Source organism: Abramis brama (assembly GCF_963993115.1).
Source record: "Abramis brama genome assembly, chromosome: 19".
Taxonomy (NCBI): Eukaryota; Metazoa; Chordata; class Actinopteri; order Cypriniformes; family Leuciscidae; genus Abramis; species Abramis brama.
The window spans coordinates 27,775,078-27,797,863 of NC_139981.1; the positions used below are offsets into that span (position 1 = coordinate 27,775,078).

At 36.9% G+C, this 22,786-nt stretch overlaps 1 protein-coding gene across 1 annotated transcript in view; it reads left to right on the top strand.

Annotated features, from left to right (window-relative positions):
* The window catches only part of rps6ka2 (ribosomal protein S6 kinase, polypeptide 2), an 82,481-nt gene that overhangs the window by 41,648 nt on the left and 18,047 nt on the right, over positions 1-22,786 (top strand). Inside the window, exons 6-15 of the mRNA XM_084093105.1 lie at positions 8,152-8,258; positions 13,912-13,949; positions 14,056-14,198; positions 16,210-16,280; positions 16,452-16,540; positions 18,003-18,067; positions 18,193-18,295; positions 18,660-18,790; positions 22,308-22,433; positions 22,619-22,708. Coding sequence (XP_083949231.1) covers positions 8,152-8,258; positions 13,912-13,949; positions 14,056-14,198; positions 16,210-16,280; positions 16,452-16,540; positions 18,003-18,067; positions 18,193-18,295; positions 18,660-18,790; positions 22,308-22,433; positions 22,619-22,708 — 963 coding nt within the window. The remainder of the gene's footprint in view (positions 1-8,151; positions 8,259-13,911; positions 13,950-14,055; positions 14,199-16,209; positions 16,281-16,451; positions 16,541-18,002; positions 18,068-18,192; positions 18,296-18,659; positions 18,791-22,307; positions 22,434-22,618; positions 22,709-22,786) is intronic.

The following is a 22,786-nucleotide window of genomic DNA, read 5'->3' on the forward strand; positions in this document are numbered from 1 at the left end:
TGTACACTGTTAACATCTGCTATGTATGTGAACCAAAAGACACTTGTTATAATTAAATGCCACAAAACGCATTTGGTTGAACTCTGTGCTTCTGTGACAAACACCAAGCAGCGCGTCATACAGATATACCGAACCCAAGCTTCTCCTCGGAAGCGACAACAGGGCTTGGAGTCGCAACACTAAGTTTGAATATGCAAAAATGCAAAGGACATTTCAAGTTGAATGGACTTCTTTTATGATCATTTTATTGTTTGTTTTTTTGTTTTTTTTGAGGATTGACAGCATTCTCATTCACATTCTATGCAAAAGAAAAGGAGAGATTCTTCTAAATGTCTCCTTTTGTGTTCTAGGGGAGTCATATGGGTTTTGGGCGACATGAAAGTGAGTAAATGAGAAAAAAAAAAACAGATATAATACCAATATAGTTGTGTCCACTCATTGTACACTTGTGGTCTTCAGCTGAGTTGTAATTGCTTACTGATTGATCATTTAGTAATTGCCAAGACATCAACCTGCAATAACAGAGGTACACCCAGACTGAATTGTAATGGAGACGTAATTTTAGTCCAAATGCCTTGGTAATTAAAGGCATGTCTGGCATCTATTCTCTGACGGATGGTGTAATTGGTCCCTCTTAACACTCACTGTAGTGTAATTATCCTTAATGGAGTGTTTGGTTTTCCTGATCACATCACTTTCTAATCTCACAGGCTCAATAAAAGCTTCCCTCAAGGATCTGTTCCCTTCGCACATGGGGAGCAAATCTTATTATTGATCTATTGACTGCAACTTTTGTGGAAGCCTGTACTTTCTAGTCACACATTATAGTATCAGAGGTGATCAGTGGAAAAACAGTGTATAATACACTACTGTCTAGCTGTTGGTAAGGATTAAGGGGAAATAATGTGTTTTATATTGATTAGCAGCACAGTTTGTGTCTGGCGGTTGTGTAGAGTTTGTAATAGATCCTCTGTGTGCTGAGGATATTCTCAGCCACTGAAACCAAGGTCATTCTTTATTGTAGCTTTATTAGTACAGAATAAAGGCAGGTTCACACCAAGAACAATAGCTATAAAGATAACTATAGCGATAACTATATTAGCGTCAGCACTAATGCACGATAATGTTCTGTTTATTATAAGCGCGCTGCAGTTTTGTCGTCTGCCGCTTTAAATGCTCGAGCTCTTTAAAGCAGGATGGATTCTGATTGGCTGTTAATGTTTTTATGTTCATCAGCTGGAAAAAAATCAATCTGAAAGTGATTCCAACGATTTCATTTCTCTGTGCCGTTATCGTTACAGTTGTGGTTTGGACTCTGTCATTCTTTTATATTTAAAATGATTTTTAGAACTATATCTTTATAGTTATCATTCTTGGTGTGAACGGGAGTTATTGCTGTTATAGTTCTTCTGGATCTTTCCTGTTATCCAGTACCTTTCCCTCTCATGTGCTTGTTGTATTTGGAGTATTTATATTAAACAAATAAAAAATACATTTTAGATAAATTTACCCCTATGTTGATATTATTTTGATATTGTGATAAAAGAAAAATAACTCATGTGATATCCATGTTTAAACATTTTTAGTATATGTGAACAGTAACACTTTATAACTGCACGCTATTAATCATTAGGTAAGCGTTAGTAAACAGTTAATTTATCCTTTATAAAGCATTAATAGACATTAATATGCAGTTTATAAATACAGCTATAAATGCTTTATTCTTGATTATTTATAAGCATATCTGTAATGTGTTCATTATTGATCAATTTATCATTTCTAAATGAAGTATTGCATTATTTAAAAAACAGTTATTTAGGAGTTGTCATTGATTCATAATATCACTTAGAAAGAGTAAGTAAATGATTAATAAACTATTTAAATCTACATTCATACATCTTATTATTCAGACATATAGTAATAGTTACTTAGTGTGTTAATAATTGCTTTATTAACATTTCTACTTCAATTCATGGTTAATTTGGGTAGTTATAAAACATTTAGTAGTGGTCAGTTATCTATTTTTGTGAGCTCATCTAAAGTGAGAACTATTTATGCCTCGTAAAGCATTTACAAAGGAGATTTAAAGGCTTTTCTAAACAGAAAAGGAAACAAACACAACACAGTGATATAGAACTTAGACATATTTAAGATGTATGAATGTGCATTTAAATAGTTTATTAATCATTTACTTGCACTTTCTAAGTGATCTTATGAACCACTGACTACTCCTAAATAACTGGATTGTAAATAATGCTATACTTCATTTAGAAATGATAAATTGATCATTAATAAAGTATGAAAATACAATTATTAAACACATTATAGATACGCTTATAAATCAAGAATAAAGAATTTATAGCTGTATTTATAAACTGCTTATTAACCTCTATTAATGCTTTATAAATGATGAATTAACTGTTTACTAATGCATAGCTAATGATTAATAGTGTGCAGTTATTATGTTACCATTAAATCCAAAATATTAAGACATATACGATAGGGACATGGAAATGTACTGCATATAAGAATTACCTTTCTTAAGTTTCACACTTAACATTATAACAGCCTCTGAGTTCTCTAACCGATAAGTGAGTGGTTTGAATCTATAAAAAGTACACGCAGCAAACCACCAAGAATAACTTTGTTGCTGTGGTGATCGGAAGAGAGATGGCAAGGTTGATTTAAAAACGTAAAATTGGGCTTTTAAGATGTGACATCATTTCTTGTTGCTATACTGATCTAGGCTATGTACTGTTTTTCCCCACTCCATCTATGCCTGTGCTACAAACATGTACAGTGTTTGAAGTTTCAAAGCACAGAAAGAAAGAAGGCATTATGTATTCATGTTATCTATGACAAGACTGCTGTCTTATTCTAAAAAGCTCAACAGATGCTTCACATTAAGTGCATTTGCTTTATTTTGATGTAGCTTTTATGGAAATTCGTGGTTGTTGACTCATGCACCATTACTACTGTTGCTCATCTTTACAGTTTGAACAAACCCATACGCCTAATAAGCATGAAGGATACATCAAACCATGCGACTTGTTGAGGAGAGACAGATTTGGGATTTTTGATCTGGTGGATGATAAGAATATCATAGAGACTGGCCACTTTTGATATCATTAGGCAGCAATCCCGTCAAATAGAAACCACTCAGAGCACCACACACTGTAGCAACACCCTGACAGTAACCCAGAACACCCTACACTGTAAAAAAAAAAATCTGTTAAATTTACGGGAAAAAACTGGCAGCTGTGGTTACCAGAAAATCCCCGTTAAAAATACGGTAGCAACATTTTAGAGACTTTAGAGACCGTATTTCATTATCTGATATAATGTTAATTTACAGATCTATTGAAATACTAATATCTGTTTTGTACCATTGTAATACACTGACAACCATCAATCACAATGATGATGAAAGTCATATGATGAATCAAAGGTCATCAAAAGCAGCTTTTCCACAATAAAGTTATTCTAATATACAGAAGCTGCACAGTGTCATTCACACAAACGCTAAACACCATCATGGTAACACACATGAAATTTTACAAATGCAATAAGCATTAATTTAACAACATTAAATGTAACATAAAACCCTAATGTACACAACTGATTAGAAAAAAATAATTCAAAAATAATAATAATAAAAAAAAAAATTATTTCAACAAAAATACATCAAATGTCAACTGTCACGCAGGGAATTCTGGGAATTTCAATTTACATTTTTTCACTGTAAATTATACAATGACTTGTTCTTTTTCACTTCCAAAAACTGTAAATTTAACGGTATTTTACTGTTATTTTTAATTTTACTTTAATATTTTAATATTTTATTTTACTGTACTTTAATATTATAATATTTTATTTTACTGTACATTAAATGTACGGCTAGATCTATCACAGTTATTCACCGTATATGGTACGAAAAATTTCTGTTAACCAATTAACAGTTTTTCTGTTAAATGTTAAAACGGTTCTTTTACCGTTAAAATCACGACAATTTTTTGGAAAAAAAGGGAAACGATCATGCCATTTATTTAAAAGTGCATTTTACATTGGTCATAAAATAAAAATCATGTTAATGTTCAGTTTGTCTAAAAGCATTTTCTTAAGAAAAAAAATAAAACTATTTGTTTAAATAGTACTTTTGCTTGACACTAGAGTGCTTTCTGGTGTGTTTTTCCTAGTACATAACCGAAAATATGATGCAGATTTTAAAAAGACGTCACATTAATAAAATGTGATTAATAAAGGTCTATCGGATCAATTAATAAAGGTCTATCGAATTTGTCTTCAAGTAACTTAAGTTAAACATTGGCTAACAAATTGTTTTAGTGAATTTGTTTTATCTTGAAGGCACACTATGTCAGATTTTTGGATCAAAATATCCCAAAACTACTAGAACAATGTTATATATTTTGTTGATTTGTGTACTAAATCCAGAGAAATAAGCAGTTTTAACCAGGACACGGACCATGTCCGTGCGTCGACTATCAATGACATCATAACCGCGTTACCCTCAATTTCCGTTTTATTTTGTAGAAATTATGGAAACACCAAAGACGCTTTAATATATTATGTGTTTTACTAGACAGGTGAGCAACTGTTTGGATACATTCATCGACAGAAATCTAATCATTGTTATACAGCTAAACACAGTTAGTCTTTTTGTTTAAATCTCGTTTTCTTGATTTACCGCGAATACCATATTTAATGACTAATATCGATCTAGCTCACAGCAGTGTGCAACAAGTGTCTCATATAGTAGCCTTATATAGTAGCATTATAACAACTTTCAATACACTCAAATGTATCTAATATGATAAAACAGTGCTGTGTGGGATAATAAAAGCTCCACTGCTCTCGAGCCGTGTGTCGCGCTCGTCTCTCATTAACAATCGCTCCAGCGGCCTCCTTCCACTCCAACGGCTTTCGTAACGTTAATAAATCTTTAATATATTACCGGTCATCCATGAATATGATTTCTGCCTGAGTCCCATCGTCGTATTCTCCACCGGATGTAAAGGTACTCAGTGTATAGAGACAACAACTCCCATGATTCATCAAGCTATGCCTTTGTTTTGAATAAACGACCTCTAGTGGCGAAAAATGACATAGTGTGCCTTTAAAGTGAAAATTCTACTTTCATATTATAGCTAATTTACTTGTGTCTTGTGTCTAAAGAAAATAGTTTGATGAAGTATGCTGTTCTTTAAAATATATAGATTTATGAATGTTTTTGTGTTTGGGAAAATAAATATTTCTGATTAATATTAAATCAAAATAAATATAATATAATAAATATATTTTGAGAATATATATATTAGTGTATTATGGCATATAGTATTATAGCATTATGGCACATGCTCACATTTTAATCATAATATATAAAAATCAAATTAATATTTTGGTTAGAAAATTTTGATTAGAAAACGCTTCACATCAATCGATCTGTCAATCCTTAATGGCGATTCTACTGTGTTCTGTACCATCATGGATTCGGTTTAGATCATGTTCACACACATTATTCCTGTGCGACTCTCACAGTCAGGTTGTGATGCTTTTATTGTTGCCTATATTTTTCAGCACGTGATGCCTTTAACCCAAAGAGAGTTGAGATATCTGGCCGCTCTGATGAAAACAGCCCCACACTTATCTGGAGCAGACGTTTCCTTCAGACTTTGATTAATGTGACTCATTGGCCATGCTCCTTCGCTCAGCTAAATAGCCCGTTTTCTCCACCTGTCTAGGCTTTATTGCACACGCCACTCTTCATCAGTCACATTGTTCAGTCTTTATTCTGGTTGCGTAGAGATAGTTGTCCTTATTAATTGCTTGTGGACCACTTTGCGTCATTGTACATCATATTGGCCACTTTGCTTTAGGATAACAAGATTATATAGAATCAGGGATGAATTGTTAAAACCACTTTTCTCCTCTGGGTGTCTTTCGGTGAATAATTGACTGCTGTAATTTTAGAAAGTGACAATTATGTGCCAAGTAATTGCACTCAGCAAATGGTGACTGAATCACATCCACGATCACTCACATAATATCGAGAACTATATAACATGTCACAGGATATGTGTCCCTCTTGGTTGAAATCGTGTTCTGGGTGGGAAGGGGGAATACTGGCCCACTGGCCCACTTCGAGCACTGGTGTGTAATATAACTGTTTGTGAATGTAAATGGTCTGCTAAGTTTCAAAGATCAAAGTGCAAGACAAATTTATTTCTTATCTTCCAAAAGAAAGAACCGATTCAGAACTGCCTGAAACGAGTCATCAATAACTCCTTACTCCCTGCACAAACCTACATAGTTTTGTAACAAATTTGCATAATGCCCACTATGGTCGTCATTGACTGCCTGTAAACGTCTACTTTGACCTGCACTCAAAACAATTATTTGTAGCTGAGAAAGGGCTTGACATGCACAGTTTTCTTTCCTGCGTTGCGAAACATTCCAATTCAAACAGGAAGTTGGAACGAGATATAACAGTCGGGTTCCGGAAGTAAAAATCCATTAGAGAAAGTGATTTTTAATGATAACTTAATCTATGGTGTATGATTTTGTTGAATCCATAAGCCTGCATTATTTCAACTTATTTTTTAAATAATCATGTTCAACAGTGGAAGTCCAGGAGAAAAACTACATTGCATGATTCTGCAAAGAAATCTGCAAAAAAAAATACATATATACATAATCAACATCTTTAAATCAATTGTTTTATCCATCGCTTTTGTTTTGATCATTTGTCATTTGCAATGCTTCATGTGATTGTAGTTCTTACCCTTATTAAAGCCATTAAGTTTACAGTCACGTACCTTTGACATTTGAAAAATACCAGAACCCTGCTAAGTGGGTGGGCACTTTTGCACACTATTTTTGTTTTTAAATAGTCAATAGCCTTTAGTTTACATAACAGCCATAAACTTTGATTGGCTATTTGCTAATGCTAGTCAATGGTATGTGGTTTTGGGGTGAGGGATATTCTCATCTCACTCTAGAGATTTCATTGGACAAAAAGGTTTATAGACCAATTACAGTTGCATTGCTCTGTAAGAGCAAATCCTGCACATTTACTTCTAATCAGTCTCTCGGAATTAAAAAAAGAAACTGGAGCACTTCCACCTAGAGATTTGTGCTCTTGATTTAATTGTGATTCTCTGAGCAGAACCATGCTTGGGAAGTGAGACGTAAATTAATTACCGCTGGTGCTCAAATGTCTCATCTGGCTGAAACAGCTGCTGCTCTCCTGGCTGGAACTTGTTACGCCAATGTACTCTCCTCAATATGGCACTGTCTATCCCCTGATGCTCTCTACGCAGTCTAAATAAATCTCCCTGTGATTAAAATTAGCTGTGAAAAGAGCAGTTTTTGGTCTTCCAAATACAAAAACACTCTGTGTTCCTGTAGTTTTATTTAAGATCTGTCTCTGGGCAGGTCCTGCATTAAAGAAATATGCTGGGTTATTTACAACCAGCTTTTGTTGTAAATTCTAAGTGTATTACCATAAATATATTTCCCATTTTACAAACTGCAGGTTGAGTCTTGCTAAATAGTTATTAAGTTATAACTCAGAACATAGCGAATTGATAAAACTATTTTAAGAAATGATCTGGAATATTTTTAAAGCAACATCGCAATGACATCATCATTTCACATTGAGGTGTAACCTAGTGTTTGAGAGAGACATTTATCTACAGGTAAAGCCCAAGAGGGCTGTCTTTGTAATATCCTTTACTGTAAGTTTTGAGGAAAAGCATCAGCTAATTGAAAAACTAGATTTTTACATTACAAGTGGTGTTGTGGATGGTTGCCAGGGAGTTGCTATAGGGTTGCTAGGTGTTTGCTTTACAAAATTCAAAAAGAGCCCACCCACAAATCTGTAGTGTGGGGGATGATTTTTTTCATCAGGTGAAAGTCATAAGTCTGATTTCTGAGAAAAAGTAATAACACACCTCCCCTCAATAAGCCGCATGGTTTGAGGTATCATTTATATCCATATCACAAACTGTGCGGGACGAGTTACATGACAAAATGTACTGGTCTTGTTCAAATCCCTAATCCTAAGAGGATTTGTATTTCTGTAAAAGCAACAGCTAAATGAAAAATTAGTTATGATATTTTTTTTCTCTCTAGGTTATGTTTACCGAAGAAGATGTGAAGTTCTATTTGGCTGAGCTGGCCTTGGCTTTGGATCATCTTCATAGTCTGGGCATCATCTACCGAGATCTAAAACCAGAGAAGTAAGACCAAGCCCCATGTATATTATCAGTAAATAGCGATCATTTGTTCTAATTTACACTGCAGCCTATTTAAGTGCCCTAGATAGTGACCTTATGCCTGTAAGGTCACAAGAGTGACCTTGTGTTGATAACCTCAGCAGAACCTTGATTGGACGTGATTTTCAGGAGGGTTTAAGCCCTGTTTTTTCAAGCAGCAGTATAATCCACATCTGGATTAGAGTCAAAGAGATCTCCGTGAAACTCTCATGTAATTACAGTCATAATTCAGAGGTTCAAACTGGGTGATGCAACTAACCAGAGAGCTTCCTGTGCTGCTCCTGTTTCTTATGCACTTGCATCTGTTTTTTGACTTTCTGCTGATTTCAGAGTGCTTGTCAAAGCTTTTCCCCTTACATTAGACTGAAATATGTACAGGGCTCAACAATAAGGATGACATCGGTGTGAGAGTTTTATTGGTGTTGATGGTTATTGATCATACTTGTTTTTGTTCCTTAAACATGTGTTCTGTAATCTTTGTAATGTATATGCCATCATTTACCTTCTTGAGTTACGAAAAAAAGGAAAAATGTTAAAGTTAAGTTAAAGTTATAGTAATTTTACAGATATACATAAATTTGGTAATAATGAAAAATAAACCTTGTGGTGAAAATGTTGTCAGGGCAAGTACATTCTTAGGAAATAACATTCTTAACTACCATTTTGTAGGAAAAAAAAATGTATTGGGTTGTTTTAAATACTAAGCATTACCACATTATAAAACTAGCAGCATTCACTACTGTTCAAAAGTTTGGGCTTAGTAAGATTTTTTTAAGTAATAACTATTAAATAAGGTTTATAATGTTACAAAGGATTACATTTCAAATATGCTGTTCTTTTGAACTTTCTATTCATTAAAAAATTCATTAAAGAAAATGTATCACAATTTCCATTAATTATTAAGCTACACAACTTTTCGACATTGATAAAACAAAGAAATTCTTTGAACACAAAATCAGCAGATTATAATGATGCACATGGATGGAGGCGTAGGGGATCACCCTGCCGCTGCGACAGCACTGCTCTGACTCCAGTGGTGGATGCATCGACCTTGACGACAAACGGCAGCTCAGGGTTCGGATGGCGGAGGACTGGAGCGGAGACAAATGCTGTCTTAAGGTCTTCGAAGGAGAGGGCAAGAGGTGTCCAGGACAGAGACTTGGGTCAGTTTTTCAGGAGAGAAGTGAACTAATTAAGCTGTAATACTTGATGAAACGACGGTAAAAATTGGTGAAGCCCAGGAATCTCTGCAACTCTTTAATGGTGGTGGGTTGTGGCCAGTTCTGGATGGATTCCACCTTCCTCTGGTCCATTTGGATGCCATGTTGGTCGATGATGTACCCCAGGAAGTGGACGGAGAAGTGTGGAACTCGCATTTCTCTAGCTTGAGATAAAGTTGGTGATATTGAAGACGCTGGAGAACTCGTTTCACATGTTGATGTTCCGACAGGGTTTTGGAGTAAATCAGAATATTGTCTATGTAGACGATGACGAACTGGTTGAGGAAGTCTCTAAATACCTTGTTCATGTAGTTCTGGAAGACGGCAGGTGAGTTGGACCGCCCATATGGCATGACCTGATATTCATAGTGCCCTGAGGGGGTCACGAAGGCGGTCTTCCACCCGTCTCCCTTGTGGATGCAGATCAAGTTATAAGCACTTCGAAGATCAAGCTTTGAGAAAATGCAAGCCCTACACAGCTAGAGAAAGGGGATAACTAAACTTGATGGTTTGTGAGTTCAGGATCCGGTAATCGATACACGGCCGCAAGCCTCCGTCCTTCTTGGCCACGAAGACAACTTCTTGTTGCCTTTGGCTTGCTCAGTTGGGGATATTTTGGGGATATTTAATTTAATTTTATCAATCAATAAATTCCACTAGAAACAAACCTTGTTGTATTATTTTATTTTAATTTAATACTGTGAAGCTGCTTTGATACAATCTGTATTGTGAAAAGCGCTATACAAATATACTTTGATTTGATTTGATTTGATTTGAAGAAAAAAAACTGGAAGCCCTGCCGAATGTCGCAGGCCAGAATGCCGATGTCGAAGGATGAATGAACTCCTGTTGGAGAGCCTCTCTGATGTACTCCTCCATGGCCTTCTGCTTGGAGATGGACAGTGGGTACACCCTTCCCTTGGGTAAGGTCGCCCCAGGTAGCAGGTCGATGGCGCAGCCCCATGGCCAATGTGGTGGTAGTTGGGTTGCCAGTCACTTGCTGAACACATCCTGGAATGCCCGGTATTCAGGGGGGATCTCTACTTTGCGTTCCGTCTCTGGGCTTTCGATGGAGGTTGAACATTGTGAGATTATAGGGTTTGGATCGGAACTAGGTTGAAGAGGGACAGGTCTTGACAGCTGCAGACAGACAATGTTGGAAGCAGGATTCTCCCCACTGCAGGATCTCCCCTGAATTCCAGTCCACACTTGGCTCATGTTGTTGCATCCACGGGCGTCCCAGGATGATGTCAGTAGTGGATCCTTCCAGCACCATGAACAAGATTTCCTCCGTGTGCAGACATCCTATGCGGAGCATTAGGGTGGGGGAGAAGTGACAACTACGACCACGGCCCAGCGGTTTCCCCAGAATGGAATGAATCTCTAGGTTTCCTCTTAACGTTGAGCCTTTGGAGGAGGTTGAGATATGAAGTTCCCTGCTGAGCCGATGAGGACTTGTGCTGAAACAGAGGTTTGACGGGTTAGAACATATACGGCAGTACGGGTTAGAGGAGCAATTTTAGGTGGAAGATGGACTGTACTCACCGCTGGGCGTGATGGTCGGATGGGTCAGTTCTGTAGAACGTGTCCTTCTCCCCAACAGTATAGACAGAGATGGTTTTTAAACCTCAGCTGACGCTCCGCAAGAGTGATTCGAGCTGCATCGGCTCAGGTGCTGGAAGGGCGACAGATGTTGCAGCGGGCGGAGGATGCAGCGTGGAGACCCAGCGTGGAACCAGGAGGTTCAAAAACTCATTTATACCAACTGCTATTTCAATGTTGAATAGTCTGTAACCATGTGCCTTTTTAACTTGCCTTGTTTAACTCGTGCTTGTGTTTATGTGATGCGTGGCACCTGTGCAAAACTAATTTCCTAAGGGATAAATAAACTAATCTGAAAATGAACTGAACTGATTGGTGCGGTAAGCAGGCTGACAGTCGTCGTAACACCCGGATGGTTTTTTGGATGAAATTCTCGATCCCCATGGCATCATCATAAACGACCATCAGTTGGCGAATGTCAGCATTCAAGTCATGTCGAAAGGCGGTGAGAAGAGCGGTTTCGTTCCATCCACTAGAGGCTGCCAATGTACGAAAGGTTAAAGCATACTGACTGATTCGGTACCTTGGTGAAGACGAAAGAGTTTATCGTGAACGGAGAGGGTTGAAGTTGTTTGTCCGAAGACCTCCTTGAAGTGGTTGGTGAAGGCTGATAAACGAGGTGGTTACTTGAGCGTTGGACTGCCACAACGACTGTGCCCACTGTAGCACTCGACCAGAGAAAAGAGAAACCATGAAGGCCACCCTTGCTCGATCCATGGGGAAGAGATGTGGCTGCATTTCGTAGTACAGTGAGTATTGAAGGAGAAATCCACTGCAATCCTCCTCCTCGCTGGTGAATGTCGCTAGACGGGCCATGGAACTGGCAGAGGCAGCAGCAGAAGAAAGTGGTGACAGTGATTGCCAAACTGCTTGAACCAGTTTGGCAAACGGATCCATGCTCGTGGTGCTCTGCATGGTGGGTCTGGTCTTCTGACACGACACAGAAGGGAACAGACGGTGGATGTAAAATAAACAGAGTTTATTGACAGAGCGGGAGCAAAACAGAACACAACAGGTGAAGGATGGTAATACTAGATGACACGTAGGAACGCAAATGAAGATGAAGGAAGTGAGGTTGATGATGATGTAGGAACGAAGACACGGGGAGGTAATGAGGATCCAAAGACTGCAGACTTATGAAGAAGACGAAGACCAGCTACAGGAATACTGGTAATCTCTGGTGAGAGCAGGAAGAGTCTGTGTAACGTGTGACGAGACCAGACAGTGAACTGAAGGGAGTGCAGGCTTGATATGGTAAGGCTGATGAGGGTGAACAGGTGCAGGTGATTAGAATTCTGGTGATGATGAACGAGTGGGCTGATCTGGTGCTGATGGCTGAGTGGATGGAATGAGTGACTCTGTGTATTACTAGTGTATTAAAAAAATACTAGTATTCAGCAGACAGAGAGAGCCTGAGAGAACTCTTAAAGAAAAGGATGAATTTATCATTAAGCTTTTACTGTGTTGAAGTTATTGTAATAGACAATGCAACCACATGACAGGCATCAGCCATCAGCGCTAGTGTACAATCAATGTCAAAGCATGTCATATTATTCTTAACAAGAATATTAAGATGTTCTTAAGGAAAAAAATTGTACTTCCTCAGAATCTTATAATTTACCATTTACCTTTCTTTCTTTTTTTCTTGCATCCAGCACCTGAACTACTGGCCTGACCGACCAGCGAAAAAAAAAAAATCCTTATTGTTGAGCCATGGTGTATGACTACTATCCCCTTAATATGATCCTTCCTATACAGTAATGCTCTTTCAGGGCTTGTCTCTCTCATATCTACTCAATTTTTTGACCAAAACCAAGCTCACCTGCACACTGAATTGGCTCGTGTGGGAAATTCATTGTTGGAAATAATGAAAGTCAGAATGATATAAGAGATATTCTGTCTGGTTCTCATCTTAGAAGTTGAAAATGGAGGTGGCCAGAGAGCAGGTCTCAATGGAGGGCTCTTAAGATCTCTTAAGGGCATGCTGTTCTGAGACCTGTCATAGGTGATTAATGGCAAATAGGCAAAGGCAATCCAAAAGAAACTGCAACAGTACATTCATTAAGAACACATATCCTCAATCTTGTCACCCCTGCAAAATTAAAAGGTGTAGCATTTACCATTTTGAACTCTCATATCCTCTGATATTTACTTTAATGTATATCATAATTCTTAATTTTATTCATTTATTTTTTAATAATTGTAACTGTTTAATTGATTTCTTCTAAGGCAGTCTGTTCTGGGTTAGTTGGGGAGACATTTAAATAAAAATAAAAAAAGCATTGTCTCTGTACAAAAAAAAATATATTTGTTCTTGAAAATAAACATAATTATCAATAAAAGTGGGTGCAGCGGTAGGAATGGGCAGTTTGACCAAAATCTTATTTCACAGTAGCAGGAAAAATGGTTTATATTTTAATAATATATTTTAATTGAATAGTCTTTTCATGGTTAATTCTGTGAATTAAATATTTAATTAAATACTAAAACATATTTGGAATGTAATCAGTGCAATCAAAAAGATAAAATTATTCAAAATTCTGTTTTATATTTCTTTCTTTGTGTTATTGAATATAATTCCTGATTATAAATATTTATTAATATATTAATATGGCGAGTTGTGACATTTCTGTGCATACATAACTAACTCTTTCTAAGATGTTATTGATATATAGAGGTTTGTACTTTTGTAAAGAACTAGTAAATGTCCTCTCTATCTCATTTTAATTCTGTAGCTGCTCTCTATACAGTTATATAGAAATGTAATGTAATCGACTGTTGCTTAACCTTCCCAGCATTCTCCTTGATGAAGAAGGCCACATAAAGATCACAGGTGAGCAGAATTTTGTTTATTTGCTTTCGCCACGGTCCAACATTTGCCATCGACTAAAGGGGCCATACTGTATGTTGATGGTTTAATATCTTCTCTGCTCTCTCAGATTTTGGCCTGAGCAAAGAGGCAATCGACCATGACAAACGAGCGTACTCGTTCTGTGGGACGATCGAGTACATGGCCCCAGAGGTTGTCAATAGACGAGGTCACACTCAAAGTGCTGACTGGTGGTCCTTTGGAGTCTTAATGGTAAGTGCCCTTGCAGATTGTGATCATAGACGGCTATGTGAGCACTGCTGTGTTTAAGCATTGAACACGTGCAGCACTAGCCTAGGGATGAAGGAAAATGTGGTCGTAGATCTGTGGGGTTCTCACAGCAAAATTAAGCACATTTCATTAGTGTTAGACTATGTTTTAATGTTATTTTAATGCATTAACTAGCTTTGCTATGCTGCTTTCCATTCAACTCAGAAAGTCACATTTTTACTTGAAAAGTTTTTTGTCACTTAAAGTGACAATTGAATAATGCACTGAAAACCAACTTAAAAAAAACCTTTAATTTGTTACCGCCAGATTTATTAGTTTTTCTCTAATTATATTTATGGTTTGGATCAAACCTTAAATTTTGATTTAATATTGATCAAAAATATTTTTTTCCCAAAGACAATACATTCATACAAAGTCAAATGTTTATTTATCATAAAGAACATACCATACTTAATTAATATATTTTCTAAGATACAAGCCAAAATGTTATTAATATAGGTAAATCTTTTTTTATTTGCTTTTTTTTGGGTTGCTTTTTGCAACTTAATTTTACCATAAATAACAGCTACATTAGATATAATATGAAAGTAGAATAAAATAAAATAAAAAAAAGTTACTTTACTTACTATAAATAAAGACAACTTTGAAAACCATTTGATTATTGTGATGTATTTTTAAAATATACATAATAGTTTCTGTTATGCACTAAAAAACAAGATGATTACTAAGCAAGAATGGTGCCCTCTGCCCAGTTAACATGAGGGTTGACAAAGCCAAGGATGCCCCAACACTATGGGCGAACAGGTAGAAAACCAGTTCTTTCCTGTGGTTGCCAGATGTAATAAGACTCACCAGCAATGTGATGCGAGTGATAGTGACAGACAAGGATCAAAGCCAAATCAGTGAGCTGGACAGAAGACAGGGGAGAAAACAAGACAGATAAGTCTGATAAGAGATAAATCTGGTCACCTTATGTTAAGTAGTAATATCCCAAATCTGACTTTGAATGGAACACAGCATTAGCAAGAGTTGCTAAACTTTGGGGCTGCTAACAATAAAGTTAGCAATGAGTCTAAAAAAAAATATACTGATTGGACACTTCCTCAATAGATAAAGGACCTCAGTGGATATCTGCTGCGGCACTGGGCCACAGATTTGTCTATTAATGCCAATATTATTGCCTTGAGCTGTTGCCGGTAATTGCTTCTATATGAGGGTACGTCCCTTGAGAATTTCCATTTCCTCAGCAGCAAATAACTCACAGCCATTGTTGGAACAAATAACTTTTGAAGAGGTGCACACTTATTATAAGAATCAAAAGCTCAGATGGATATGACACCTGACTTTAAAAAGCAGTTAAAAGGAGTTTGAAATGTTTAAAAGTGAAATATGTAATTTCTGCTTAGCAGCCCCCACCAAATCTACCAATGGGGGCTAATTGAGCCATGCTAAACAGCCAAACCTTGACCCATTGGGCTGACAAATCACAATTGGCTCAGCCAAAGGAGTGAGTTTAGAACAGGACAACCTGATGTTGGTGGCCTTTTGTGGTACAGAAAGTTTGTGAGTGAATGCAGTACATACTGACTGTTGACTGGAACCAATTGATAAATTATTATTGGATTAAAAGTTCTACTTTGTTAACTATTTATAAACTGCATTATCGCACAGTTATAATCTGCAAAATGTGTATTGTGAAAAGCGCTATATAAATTTGACTTGATAAGCAAGATTTGAACTAGTCTCAGTCGATGTTTTGTGGAATCTCACTTAAAAACTGCAGCCCATTTAACTAGCTGACTTCCAAATATCCTTGCCTTAAAATTAATTCACTCACATAAGCAATGTTACATAAGAGTAAGCATGCTGACTGGAGACAGATTTGGATTTAGTATGCGCTGATATTGTGAAGCAGTGCTGAATACACAATTATTGTACCATCCCTAAATAAACTTGCTAGAGCAAAGCCTGATGCTTCTATTACTGTGCCTAGTTTGAAATGCTGACTGGATCCCTGCCATTTCAAGGCAAAGACCGCAAAGAGACCATGGCACTTATTCTCAAGTAAGAATTGTTGTTGTATTTGTGCAATATCTGAAAGGCTCTTTTTTTGTTGTTGTTTTTTTTGTCCTCATAAATGGATCTGTCAAGATGATTTGTGATGTTTGTGGCTGTGCATCACAGTCTTATTTATTTTCAGAAATGAATAACAGATTAAATGTTTGTTTTTTTCAGGGCAAAACTGGGCATGCCGCAGTTCCTTAGCCCTGAAGTCCAGAGTTTATTGCGTGCTCTCTTCAAAAGAAACCCTTCCAATAGATTAGGTAAGCTACCGTTCATAACTAAGAATATCAATATATTATTCACCTCCCCTCCATCCTTCCTCCAGAAGACCCTCTTAATCCAGCCATTGTAGTTTAGTAGTCTTAGTTTATCTATATTGGTTTAGTTGGTCTCCCAATCTGTTGCTCTGCTGAATGGTCATCCTTAAACCATTAAACTAGGCCAGCTAGCTGCCAAGGGGCCAGCTAGGACCAGCAAATCGCTGGTTTAAACTATTTCTCCAGCAGGGATAGTGTAAATAATATGAAACGCTTAGCTCAATAAATGTATCAGATGTTGGTCACAGTGATACCTCATTTAGTTGAACATAGTATTGTACATTGTTCTTATGACAGCAGCAGTGGGCATGAATCTCATTTTAGTCAGAGATGATTTCCTGTGTGAATGACTGCAGTCAGACTTCCAGACGCTGCTGCTGAATGTTTGTCAAGCTGAGATTGAATTTAGCTGGGTGAATCGTATCCATAATTTATAAGGCAGAGATAAATGCCACAGAGACCCGATGTTGACCGTGGCTTAGTATTCTTCTGTCCCCGTTAAGGTGTATGCATTCAAATCAAGTCCTGACTCACTCGTGTATGACTATGACTACTAACACAGTTTGAATGCTAAAATGAAAGGGAACAATTTATATGCATGTTATCATGGAATAGTTAATGAGGTGGAATTGTGGAGCGCAACAGTAGGTTTCCGGAACCAAAAATCCTATTAATTTATTTTTTGCGATAGCATATATTAACTTTTCAGGACATAAGGGGTAAATTACCACTGGCCAGATATGCTTTTAAAAAACTTGGCTGTCTATGCAGTAGAAACATGCGGGAACAGAGAAAACAGAGAAAGGGCTGTGGCGTTCTCTTCAGCCAAAAACTTCAATGATGCACTTTGGCTCCACCCCCTGTCAATCCTACTGTCCGTGGGTGGTAAAAATACAGTTAGTCTACATATACTACGACATCGCAACAATACAACACTGGTTAAAAATTGTTGAACGTATTCTATAAGTGATGAAATATGCTTCTGTAGCCTTATTTCAGCTTAATTTTCAAAACGTGTTAATTGTCAAATTCCTGCTGAAAACTACACTACCCATAGCCCTGAAGAGAGATCCACCAATCAGAGAAGTCACTCTTACAATGAGAATGGGAATCACAGCCAAACGGGAGCTCAGCCATGACCACCGTCAACAGTGGAAGATGCTTTTGCAGCCAGATGTTAGGCTAACTGGGATATGTAAGACATGGATCCCTTGGCTGTGCACTATAGCACAGCAATTTTAGATTCCTATTTGTTGGGGGTTTAAAAGGTTAGCAACGTCAAGCAGGATGGGAAACTGAGCTGTAGAGCTGTATTCAACAATTGTCTGACTCACAGATAGACTGATGTTTCATGGGAATCCCATCTGTTACCTGACTGGATGTTTGTCCTCATGTTGTTCTGCAGGCGCAGGACCTGATGGAGTGGAAGAAATTAAAAGGCATATATTTTTTGCAACAATAGACTGGAATGTAAGTATATATATATATATATATATATATATATATATATATAAAACCCTTAGCATTAGCGTATGTGTCCTAAATGGTGTACATCATGACCAGGCCATGGGCTTTTATGTCTTCTTGGTTAACAGAAGTTGTACAGACGAGAAATCAAGCCTCCGTTCAAACCAGCAGTGGGTCGACCAGAGGACACCTTTCATTTTGATCCTGAGTTTACATCCCGCACACCGACAGGTGATGCAAATTGCAGTTGATTTTCAGATTAATACTCATTAATACTCAATACTCATTTGCCGTTTTATTTAAAGTATGTCTGGAAGAATAAGTGTTTGCTTTTAAATGACAGAGACAATGTGATAGACAGCGAGCTGCAAACTATTCTTACATAACAGTCTGTGCCCTGCAAGCACAGGGAGAGTGCAAAAACAAATTAGAGTGAACTGAAACAGCAGAACCTGTTTACAAGAGCCCTCGGGTCCTGCCACTTAGTACAAACTATTCATACTGCTCACATGGGATCAATTGTGTGTTTCCATTCATAGATAGACTATGTCCTTGTTGCCTTTCTAAATATATTTTTCTCTGTATGTGTCCACAGACTCACCCGGTGTTCCAGCCAGCGCTAATGCACACCAGCTCTTCCGCGGCTTCAGCTTTGTGGCCTCTAACCTGGGTCAAGAACAACCTTTGGTCGAGATCAAGCAGATCTCTGTAAACCCCATTGTACAGGTGAGCAGGACTCTGATAATCGCTTTCTGGCAAGTTGTGGCAACCATCCACAACCCCATAACAAAATACTAAAAACTGCTCAAAAAAACCTTAACAATGGCATAATGTTATTCTAAAAATCCTTCTAACTACCTTAGCAAAAGTGTAGCAACAAAATGGCATTCAAATTAAATTACTTTAGCAATCTCAATGCAGCATGAAAAAAGAAAAACACTTAAAGTTCCCCTGTAGTCAATAATTATATCCCTTAAAACTAATCTTTGATCACCAAAATGAAATATTTAAATGTTTTTTTCTTGAAAAAAAAAACTTCATCCCTTAAAATAGCTTGAATGTAACTCTACACCCTTGCCTCATTTAGTATACATAGTTCTATGAATATGCAAATTAGCCCCGCCTCCACTCACTCACACCAGCTCAGAGATCCACTCGTTGAGGATCACACGGTGACCTGATTGGTTACATGGTAGTTTGTGACGTCAGAAACACCAGCGATTTCAAACTGTGTTTTTGAGACTGTCTTTAGTTCACTGCAGTTTTAAAGAGAAAATACTCAGCAATGGTGTGGACTTTGCACATGGTTCGTCTTAAAGCATATAAAAAACACAGCATAGACATATAAACAACATTATAAGCTTTGATTTCTCCACAGGGGAACTTTAAAATACTTAAGCAACCCTAGTAAAAAAAAACTATACCAAAATGTATTTTAAAAACATTAATTTCATACTAAGTATACTACAAATCCATTAACATATTTACTGAGATATCACTTGATACATACTGATATAAATACTATAATTACAATTTAATTTGGAGTTCTTCCTTATTGCACAATGCACATCTCTTAATATTAAGCCTAAAATGTGTTTTAATATCCTTATTAGTAAGGATAATATGATCTCTGTATAATATCAGTATTTAAATGCAAGATAAAGTGCACCTAAAGTATACTTGCAATAGTTCCTCTTTAGCATACTTAAGTATATCTTTAGTTGGACCTCAGCACTATTTCCAGTTAAGTTCAAAATTTGTTGTTCCAATATATCAGACTTTAAGTATACCAATTTAGTATACCGAAAGTATAATTGCAGAGTATTTATATTAAGCAAATAAACATGTAAATGTATTTGTAGTATACTTAGCATAAAATAAATGTATTTCAAATAAATTTTAGTATATTTATTTTTCACTAGGGAACTGTAGCAACATGTTAAAACAGACTCAAAAACTGCAGCAACTACACTGCGACATGCAAAAAACACTTTGAATACCTTAGCAACTGAGCGACTCAAAATACCTCAGCAACTGCATAGCAGTACCTTAGTAACCACCCACAACACTGGCAACAGTTTTGCACTGGCAAAACCACTTCCATTCCTTCAGAAAATGCACAAATTATGTTTCTTTGATGATACAAGTAAGTGATGAAAACCAATCAATATTTCACTAAAGCATTCTGTGCTATATTGACGGCTAGTCACTAACATACAGGAAATAACGCAGTCAGCCTAGCCAAAGTTGTTTTGCAGTTGATTCAGACCTATTCCTCCGGGAAGTACTGTTGTGTAGCACAGCACAAAAATGAGAAGAAAGAGAAAGAAAAAAGGAGATCCATGTTACATAATCTGAACTGATTCTGCCAGATGGTTCATACCTGAGGAGCTACTTTATTGAAGTGTCTGAGCTGACGTGGCAGTGACCGGAATGAGATGTATTGATTGGCGGGGGCACACTGACACACGAGCAGATGTCTGTTCTGCGGTGCCGTCATTCTGATCTGATGTGGCATCTGCCGAGCATACGATATTAACTTACTCTGATAGGGCTCATCAAGATGCATGAGTGCAGCTATTTGTGGAAGATTTCTAAACCTGTGCTGTGAATTGCTTTTGGTTTGGGGAGACGTTTCGTTCACCTGAACATGCTGTTGATTATTTGCATATTTGACGCATATATTTCAGTTTCACTTTTCACTTTTATCTCCATGCACTGTTACAAAGCATTGAAGACTAGATTTGTATTTCCAGAAGGAAAAAGCAGTGCTTGCAAGGCAGCAAAATATGGTGTTAAAGTTTTTGGGAAGTTTAGGTTCTGTACATTATTATCCACAGGGTTTTAGAAACAGAGTCCAAAAACTGGTCCAAAAACAACTGAGCATGCTCAGAAAAATGTAGATTCCCCTGAGAAATATATCTTAAAATTTGTCTAGAGGGCAAATGTCTAGAGGGCAAATTTTGGATAACAATAGCTTTAGCTTTTTTTTTTGTCTGTGTCAGTGGAAAAAAAATACACAAAAAAGTTTTTAAAAATTGCTCAAAATTTAAATGGACATTTCACTTTTTTTTTTTTTGCTGAACTATCCCTTTACATTTTAAGCACAGACCAGCCATTGACCTATTAATATGCAGACACATGGGGATTTCTTGTCAAACAGAGAAAATTAAAGGAAGACAGAAAAAAATTGTTAGCAAATATACAGTACTGTATATTATAGCAAACATATTTTAATAGGCTAAATGACTGTCCTAAAAAAAACACACTTAAGCCACTTTTTACCTGGTTTATTGTAGGTCTGAGGATAGTAAGGGAATTTACTGAAAGACTATCAAGAAAGTGTAACAAAGTTGAAATGCTAAACAATTCATTCACAATATGCATACATTCATTCTTAATCGTATGCCTAATATGCTGAAAACAGCTCCAAATGAGTTGTTTACATCCCTGGATATTACTGTTCAGTCATTGAGTGCTGTTAGACTGCTGATCAACTCAGATGAGAAAGTCTTGGCATTTTATCTTTGCAGCTCTATAGTACAGTTATTAGTAGGCAATTATTTCACAACTTTTATTATACACTGGATCCGTATCTCTGGGACCTCCGTGGTGGGAAAGGCCATAGTTTTGTTCATTAATTAAAAAAAGAAGAGGCCAAACACAGTTTAGTATGTAAATGTTACAGTGATGTAATTGAACATTGTAACAAAGTCAATGGTACATTTTCAAATTATACATGAATGTCTGTACATTTACATTTTTAAAAAAAAAATACAAATGCAAACTCTTTTGAAAAATAAGAGGTGTTATGTGTTGCAGAAAACCAGATGGTGAAATGTTCAGTCAATTTCAGATATATGGGGTGCTGTTAAAGATGTAGGCTGGTAAGTGAAAAGTTGTATGGTCAAACCCCTTCAAAGGAGATGTGAATTGTCGTCATTGTGCCCTTGAGCAAGACATTTAACCTCAGGTTACTCCTGGAGGACAGTTATTGTGTGCTGTAAAGTTGCTTGGGGCTAAATCGTCATCCACATTGGACACTGAAGCCACACTTAAAATGAATGAATGCCACTGGATTAGATTGCAATAAATCATCAATGAATAGACACGCTGTTCAAAATGAAGACACATTCTGTTTGTCAAAAGTTAGTGGAACATTAGTGTAATGTTGTCATTTCATCACTGTTAATATCAATGAAATAATTATTATTTTCATGTGTGTTGTTGTTTTATAATGCAGCAACTTCATGGCAACAACATTCATTTCACTGACGGCTATGAGTTGAAGGAGGATATCGGCATTGGAGCGTATTCGGTCTGCAAACGTTGTGTTCACAGAATCACCAGTGTGGAGTATGCTGTTAAAGTAAGTATATAATCTACTCTTTAAAAGCTCTTTGATTGACAAAACACACAGTGCAGAGTATTATTTAGTGAACAGCAGAGGCTGTTTCATGAGAGCCTCTTGATGGATTATCATATAGGACAACATCATTCAGTGTCAGTCGAAGCTTTATCAGACACCGCTTTGACCAGCCCACTTCATTTCAGATAATTGACAGAGCCAAGAAGGACCCGTCTGAAGAGATTGAGATTCTTCTGCGATACGGCCAGCACCCAAACATCATTACTCTGAAAGATGTGAGTCACAATTTGAAAAAAGAAAGAAATGCTACTTTAGTTTTATGGAGACCCCCAACTAGTAGGAAACTGTTTTTG